The sequence below is a fragment of the Ictidomys tridecemlineatus genome, chromosome 4 (genome assembly GCF_052094955.1).
Source record: "Ictidomys tridecemlineatus isolate mIctTri1 chromosome 4, mIctTri1.hap1, whole genome shotgun sequence".
In the NCBI taxonomy this organism is placed as follows: Eukaryota; Metazoa; Chordata; class Mammalia; order Rodentia; family Sciuridae; genus Ictidomys; species Ictidomys tridecemlineatus.
Genome location: NC_135480.1, coordinates 14,405,072 through 14,413,051, shown reverse-complemented (window position 1 = coordinate 14,413,051; position 7,980 = coordinate 14,405,072). Strand labels below are relative to the sequence as shown.

At 46.1% G+C, this 7,980-nt stretch overlaps 1 protein-coding gene across 1 annotated transcript; it reads right to left on the bottom strand.

The window, feature by feature from the left end:
- Positions 1 to 6,802: 6,802 nt before the first annotated feature.
- LOC101975239 (olfactory receptor 5P55) lies at positions 6,803 to 7,735 on the bottom strand. The gene is made up of 2 exons (XM_005331677.2): positions 7,176 to 7,735; positions 6,803 to 7,094 (listed from the first exon to the last, which is right to left on the bottom strand). The coding sequence occupies exons 1-2, from the start codon at positions 7,733 to 7,735 to the stop codon at positions 6,803 to 6,805; spliced, it is 852 nt and encodes a 283-aa protein (XP_005331734.2).
- Between the last annotated feature and the right edge of the window lie 245 nt (positions 7,736 to 7,980).

The window sequence follows — 7,980 nt, the reverse complement described above, 5'->3', positions numbered from 1 at the left end:
GTCTGGCTAGAGGGGCGTGGTTATTTCCCCACTTTGACCTTGCCCCTCCTCCTCCTCCTCTCTCTCTTTTTCCTCTTCTTCTTCTTCCTCCTCCTCCTTCTCCTCCCCCCCCCCCACCTCCCTCTGCAGCTGTCCTGTGCTCATCTGGAGCTCCTAGTCAGCCTCACTGACTTGTTGATCAGATGTGGAGGCCCTGAGGGAGGAGGCTGGTGTGGAAGCTGATAGGGTTTTCTCAGAGGGAATGCAAAAGGGACCTTGCCTCTGGAATTCCTTGCAGAAATCCAGGTCTCTGCAGAGCAGCACTGTTGGTATTTGGGCAGATGCATCCTATGATTTCCCCACTCGATTTCACTGAGTTTGCATTCCAAACCCCAGCTCTGGAAGGCATACTTCTGTGCCCTTGGGGAATTTATAACCCTGCTGGGTCGCAAAACCCTCACACTTAAATGTATTCTGTACATGCTTTAAAGAGAGGTTGGTGGTCACAGAGGTTTTAAAGGAGCCGATGGCCAAGGCTCGAGGGATGACCAGGGTTGCTCAGAGCTGTGGAAAGGGTCTGTGCTCTGGATCCCACAGACTTTGGCTGCATCCTGATGCTATGATTTCTCAAAGGTGCAACCACCTTCATTATTAAATAAAGGCAGCAATAAAGTCTAGAATTAAATGGGTCTGAACGGCAGTCTGCTCCCACTGCCCCTACACAGTTGGATAGAGCCCATCCCAAGGAGGACTGCTGGATGTGACAGTGTGGGTGTTTCCAGATGGCTGTCCCTGTGAAAAGGCAGCTTGCTGATGAGGAGGTGGACTGTCAGCTCCTCATGGGGAAGATGCAACCCTGGGACTTTGCAGCAGTTACACTGGGCTTCCTCTAGAGGCATCCCTGTCTGCCCTGAGGTGAAACAATCCTGCCCAGTCTTAGGCCCCACAGGTCTCTATGACAAGAGCTATAGTTTGCTGAGCATCGATTCTGTATCTCATTTAAGTCAAATACCAAGCACTGGTTGATTATTTTTTCTATTTCAATACTGGGCCAGAGGCTGGGTGACTAAGACATAAGGTAAACAAACAAACGAGTAAGCACTCCAGGTATCCACAGCTAGTGTGTGGAGGGATGGGGAGAAAAACAGAACTGACACTACGGTGCAGCGTGGCGAGTGTTGGTGTGCACATAAATAAGCAGACCTGCCTGGCCTCCTGGCCTGGTACACAGCACAGTGCCAATTGGGTGACTGATTGGGACACTTTGCCTATTCAGCAGAGGTAGCTGAATGCCACTACCCTGAGCTGGGCAGTACATGTGTGCACAGATCCTCCCCTTACCAACCAGGCCAGAGCTTATCTAATCAAACTCAGGTTTCAGCAGTCAGTAGTCACACCCAGAGACTTTGCTTTCCTACCAAAGGAAAGAGATGATTCACCATCTTCTGGCCTATGTAAACCACCTGTGTCAGCTAGCTTTTCGTCACTGTGACAAAAATACCTGACAGGAACAACTTAGAGTAGGGAACATTTATTTCAGCTAACAGTTTCAGAGATTTAATCTATGGTCAGTGTTAGTGCAAAAGCACCAGGCTGGAAGCAGACGTCACGGACCAGCTCAGCATAGCCTTTATTCAGGAACGAGGGACGCCTCTGATGGATCTACTTTCCTGGTGGAAAATGAGCCACTGGCCAAAGGGGAAGTTTAGGCTTATTTAGGTCATACGGAGAGGTGTCTCCATTAATGAGCATGTCAGTTGGGGCTATCTTTACTGGGCAGATGGAGGGTGTGGGGTCAGTGGATGTGGGATCAGCGTCTGGAAACTGTCATTTCAGACTTGATGGATATATCCTACCCGCCACACAGCCTGTAACCGGGAAAGATGGTGACTCCTTCATTCCTTTTCCCTGGGGCCATATTATTTTGGAGTTTGTCATTTTCCATATCCAACAGTAAGCTGACACCATTGTTCTGAGCCTGAGGTGAGGCAAGAACATCATGGCGGAAGGGCATGGTGGGCGAAAGCTGCTTAAGACATAGAGGCCTGCCATGAGGGGGGTGGCAGGAGTGTGTGGGGAGAGAGGTAGGAAGAGAGGGAGGAGAAGGGGCCACAGGGCAGATGAATACCCTTCCAGGGCGCATTTCCAGTGACCCACCTCCTCCAGCTATGCCCCACTTACCTATAGTTACGCCTAGTCAGTCCATTCAAACTGGGAAGAACTGATTGGGTCACAGTTCTCATAATCTGATCATCAGCCCTGTGAAGATCCCTGCCTTTAACACAGGAGTTTTTTTGGATCACGTCATATCTAAACCGAACAGAAATTTCCTAGGCTCTGTATTGGGTAGATCTCCTGCTTGAAAGTAAAAAAAAAAATAAAATAAAAATAAAATAAAAAGTCCTACCCAGTGCTTAAACTTTGGTTTCTAATAGTTTAAAAACTTTTTTTTCCCCCTTTATCAAAGGAAAACCAGAGCACAGAGGAAAGAAAGATGGATTCTATCTACAGGAGTCAGACGTTTCCCAGAAGGCATTGCATGCAGGCTGGGACTAAAATGATAATAGAACTTTGTCAAGCTGACAGTGGAGGGGGAAGTACATTCCCAGCACTGGGACAGACTTGAGCAAGGCAGAGGTGGGTGAGAACGCACGGTCTGTTTGAGTCAGGCCAGGTCACTGGTTGTGGCTGCAGGGCATGGTGGAAAATGTGGGGTGCTTTCTTGGAAGGTCAGTTTGGGATAATCTCTCCCCACCCCACTCCACGGTACTGGGGATTTAACCTAGGGCACTTTACCGTGAGCTACATCCCCAGCCTGTTTAATTTTGAGACAAGGTCTTGCTAAATTGCTTGAGTTGCTTAGGCTGACCTTGAACTTTCGATCTCCTACCTCAGCCATCTGAGTTGCTTGGATTACTGGTGTGTGCCATCATGACTGGTGGGATGGTCTCTCTTAAGATAATAGTAGAGTCTAGAGTTTTACCCATTGGTCAAAATTTGCAAACTCGAAGGTCAAAATGCGTCATTTAGAATCCTTAAATGGATTAAAAAATGTAGCCTTTATTTTTTCTTTGTGGACAAATTTTTTTGGGGTAGAGGGGCTTATATTAAATCTATAGAGACTTTTTTTAACATTAAAAAGAGGAATAATCTCTTGATTCATTCAGAGTATTTATTGAGCATCTTTGTGTGTTTAGCATTGGTCTAGGTGCTGGCTTTTTATTTGAAAGCATGTGGGTCTCTAGGTCCATGTTTTCTTTTTTTACTTTTGCTAGACATGTGAATATAACAAAGTTTCTCTACTACAGTAAAAACTCCAGGCATGTTAAAAAGGCAACAGCCAGTAATCAAGAGTGTTGGGTAAACTGGGTTGAGGGGGACCAGGAGAGGCTGAAATAGCAGCTGTGGCTCAGCATCAGACGATTACGACTCTGCTGAGAATAAGACTAGCAGAGTGATCTTTTTTTTATTGTTGCATTCTAGAGAAACTGGGAGTATGAATTTTTACAATTCGATCTGCTGAAGTCTGAATGTTTATATCTTCCTCAAATTCATATGTTGAAATCCTAACCCCCTAGGGGATAATATTGAGAGGCAGGGTCTTTGGGAGAGGATAAGGCCAAGGGCAAAGACTTTATGAATGGGATTAGTACATTTTAAAAAAATTGGTTCTTTTTAGATATACATGACAGTAGAGTGTATTTTGACATATTATACATACATGGAGTATGACTTATTCTAATTATGATCCCATTCTTGCAGTGGTACATAATGTGACGTTACCCTGGTCATGTATTCACATACGAACATAGCAAAGTGATGTCTGATTCATTCTACTGTCTTTCCCATTCCCATCCCCCTCCCTTCCCTTCATTCCCCTTTGTCTAATTCAATGAATTTCTATTCACCCCCTTCCCTTATTGCATGTTAGCATCCACATATCAGAGAGATACTGCCCTTGTTAAGCAGACCCAAGAGCTGGTTTCCCCTTCCACCATGCGAGGACATAAGGCGCGGCTTATGAACTTGAATCCTCCCTGGACTCTTGAGTCGGCTACCGTCTGGGTTCCGCAACTACCGGAAATACATTTCTGCTGTGTAGGAGCCACCCAGTTTATGGCATTTTGTTGTAGCAGCTCAAATGACTAAGACATGATCTCATCGAATTTGCTGGGTTAAACTTGGTTTGCTGTCCACACACAATCTGTTGGCAGGATGCGTCAGTGATGTGGGTGAGCCGTCAATTTTCCTCCACCCCCTAGGCAGTAGGCAGCAAGAGAGGGGTGGCCACCGTGGCTAGACACCCACCCAGGACTCATTCTGCCCTTCCTTGATAGCCCGATCCCGAGATAGTCCAGACGGCCTGTGCCCAGCTAAGACTTTTATTTCCCAGCTTCCCTCGCCAATTGTGACTTCCAGTGCTGAAGTTCTGGCTCGGGAGAGGCACACAGCTGTTACTGGGAAGGCTATCTAAAGGGAACAGACAGCTGGCAACCCCCCCCCCCCACCCCCATTCTTCAGCTTTCTTCTTTGAGCACTGAATTGTTGGTTAGGGCTTCAGTAGCCGGACAGGACCCAGAGGTGGCCTCGAGTATGGAAGCCGCATTCCTTTGCTGGCCATTCTTTGTTATGGCCTCCTGGAGGCTGGAAGTCCAAGATCATGGACTGGTAGGAGCCCCTCTCCTTGGTTTACCAGTGGCCACCTGTGCACTGTGTCCTCACGTGGCCTTTCCTTTGTGTGCACAATCCTGGCTTTTTTGGTGTCCAAATTTCCTCTTTGTGGAAGCACAACAGTCAGACTGGCTTAGGACCACCCTGGGGTGGGCTCATTTTAACCTCATCACCCCTTTGAAGAACCTGTCTGCACATCCCACCATGTTCTGAGGTGCTGGGCATGAGGACTTCAACATATGCATTTTTGAGGGAACAATCAAGCCCATAAAAGAAAATACGCACTAAAGATGCTCGGACAGAAATACAGAAGGTTCCTGGATCTCTGTTGCTTTCACAGAGCCTTTACACCAGTCAGGACTATTTCCAGACTTTAAAAAAAATTCCATCACAATTCAGGACACCTGGGATGACTTCTCCCCAGTCCCTTTATCAGCCTAAAAAAAAAAAAAAGAATCTCTTTGTGATCACTGTCTTAGTTCTGTCTTAAATGTAAGCCCTTCTGGGAAACTTCTCTGACTCCTCCAGGCAGAACTCGTCCTGGTAAACCTTAGGAGGTTGAAATTCTTATAGTCAGTTCTCTGAATCTCTTGACATATTGGAGGCTTCCGGGAGAGACCTCTGTTTTCCAGAGGTTGGAGTCAGGGGAGCGACACTTGGACATTTGGAGGTTAGGGAGACTGTATCAGAAGAAAGTAAATGGGAAAGTTTGTTATTAACTAATACATCTGTGTATCCCATCATCTCAGGCTTAAACATGTAGCTCTCAAAATTCCACATGGCTGCCTTCTTGTTGTGACCTCACTTGGAGGGGGCGGGGGAGAGAAAGAGAGAAAGAAAGAAAGATCATTCTCTGGCTTCTCTTTTTATAAGGACATTAATCCTACTGGAGCAGGGGCCTACCCTTATGATCTTATTTAACCTACTTATTTTAGGCCTTACCTCCAAATACAGTCACTTAGGAGGTTAGGTCTTTAACATATGAATTCTGGGGTGGTGGTGGTGGGTGGGCGGGGTTAACTATTTAGTCTATAACACAAGATCAAGAATGTCCATGTTGAGAGGTGTGTGTTAGATGTTCCCTAACAATTCAGGACTCCTGGGTTCTCTGCTTTCTATGTTATGGACTTCTAGCAAGGCTTAGAAGTAGTTAAACTTTTTTTTTTCCTGTTTATTTGTTAAATGAGGTAGTTTAACACCTGGTTTACCTGTTGTACAGCATTTGATGAAGAGCAAATAAAATAATAAATGTGAAGATGTTTTGAAGAACTAGAATTATCAACATCAGTATTTCCAAAGTCATTTGCTTAACTCCTTTGAGATGCTTTGTCTTGTGTGCCACCTGCATTGTGAATTTTCTAAAAACTGGGCTGTCCTGGACAACAGTTTATTTAAAAATCCTTCTTCTTAGAATCAGATAAAAAGTAGGATACAAAAAAATAATAGTGAGGCTGGGTGCAATGGTGCTCACCTGTAATCCCAGCAACTCAAGAGGCCAAAACTCAAGTTTGAGGCCAGCCTCAGCAACTTAGTGAGGGCCTCTTCAACTTAGTGAGACCCTGTCTCAAAATAAAAAAAGAAAAGGGTATAGAGAAAGGGCCGGGCATGTGGCTCAATAGTTGAGTACCCCTGGGGTCAATCCCCAGTACAAGAAAAGAAAGAAAGAAATAAAAAAGAAAGAAAGAAAGAGTCATTCGAAGATGATCGGAACTCAAGTTCACTGGCTTCAAACCCCAGGGTTCCTCCCATATCACTTTATGATTCCCTGATCCAGTCCTTTGTGATTGAGCTGGAATTTAAAGAAAATAGTACCATTGTCCATTTGTGAGATGCAGATATCAGAAAGAGGCAGCGTAGTGTATTGGTTGAGACTATGGTATCTGGAACTAGACTGCCTAAATTCAAATCTTGGCTCTGCCTTTTATCAGCTGTGTGACATTTTAGACAACTTACTGAGTTTTTCTGTGTCTCAGATTCCCAAGGAATAATAACAGGACCCATTTTGTACAGTTGAAGATTAAATGAGTTGATACATGTACAGTATATAAAATAATGCTGGCACGTATTTTACCCTATCTAAATTCCTAATCTTATCTGTGTTTTATGGTGTGGCTACAGTGTTATGGCTTGGGAGAGAATGTTCCACCCTTGGTTACAAAGGCAGTTTGCCAGAACATCTCCTCTTTAAAGCCGCTTTCACGTCCTTGTTCCTCAGGCTGTAGATCAGAGGGTTCAGCATGGGGATGGCCACAGTGTAGAAGACAGACACCACCTTGTTTTGGTCCATGGAATTGGGAGAGTTCGGCTGAGCATACATGAAGGTGGTGGTGCCATAGAACAGGCAGATGACGGTGAGGTGGGAGGCACAGGTGGAGAATGCTTTGCTCTGTGCCTCCAGGGAATTCATCCTGCAGATGGTCACCAGGATGTAGGCATAGGAGACCAGGATAATGGTGAGGGTAAAAAGGATAATCAAGGCAGACGATGAGAAGACAATGGCTTCGACTTCCCTAGTATCTGCACTGGCCAGATGGAGCACAGGGGGGATGTCACAGAAATAATGGTTAATGACATTGGGGCCACAGTAGGGCAGCTTAAAGATGTGCCTCGTTAGCAAAGCTGAATTGGCAACAGAAGCAGTATAGGTGGACACCACCAGTAGGACACATAGACGCTGGGACATAATGGTGTGGTAGAGGAGAGGGTGGCAGATGGCAGTGAATCGGTCATAGGCCATGATGGCCAGGAGCAGACACTCAGCGGTGCCATGGAGAGTCATGAGAGCCATTTGGACCACACAGCCTGCAAAGGAGATGGACTGGCTTGAGATGAGGAAGCTCTCTAGCAGCCTGGGGGTGTCCACGGTGGAAAAGGAGGAGTCTATGAAGGAGAGGACGCTCAGGAAGAAGTACATGGGCGTGTGGAGCTGTGGGTTGGTGTGGATCAGGATGATCATGCCCAGGTTTCCGATGAGGGTAACTGAGTAGATGAGCAGGAAGAGCACAAAGAGGATGCCCCGGAGCCCTTCCTGCTCTGTGAGCCCCAGCAGCAGGAATCGGGTGACTTGGGTGCAGTTCTCCATCATGGTGGGCATGTCGCTGCAGAGAGAAAATAAGACCAGCTTGCACCCTAGAGCCAGATCCAGGGCCAGTGCCCAAGCCCTTTTATTTTCCCCAGAATGGAGGTTGGGGGAACTGGGGAAGGGGAACTAGTGTGGACTGAATACCTACTGCCAGCCATCTGTTACCTCATTTTCTTCTTGGCTATTTAAGCATCACACTTACCTTTGATCTAAATATTATGTCCACTTATATTTAGTGAGATTATCAA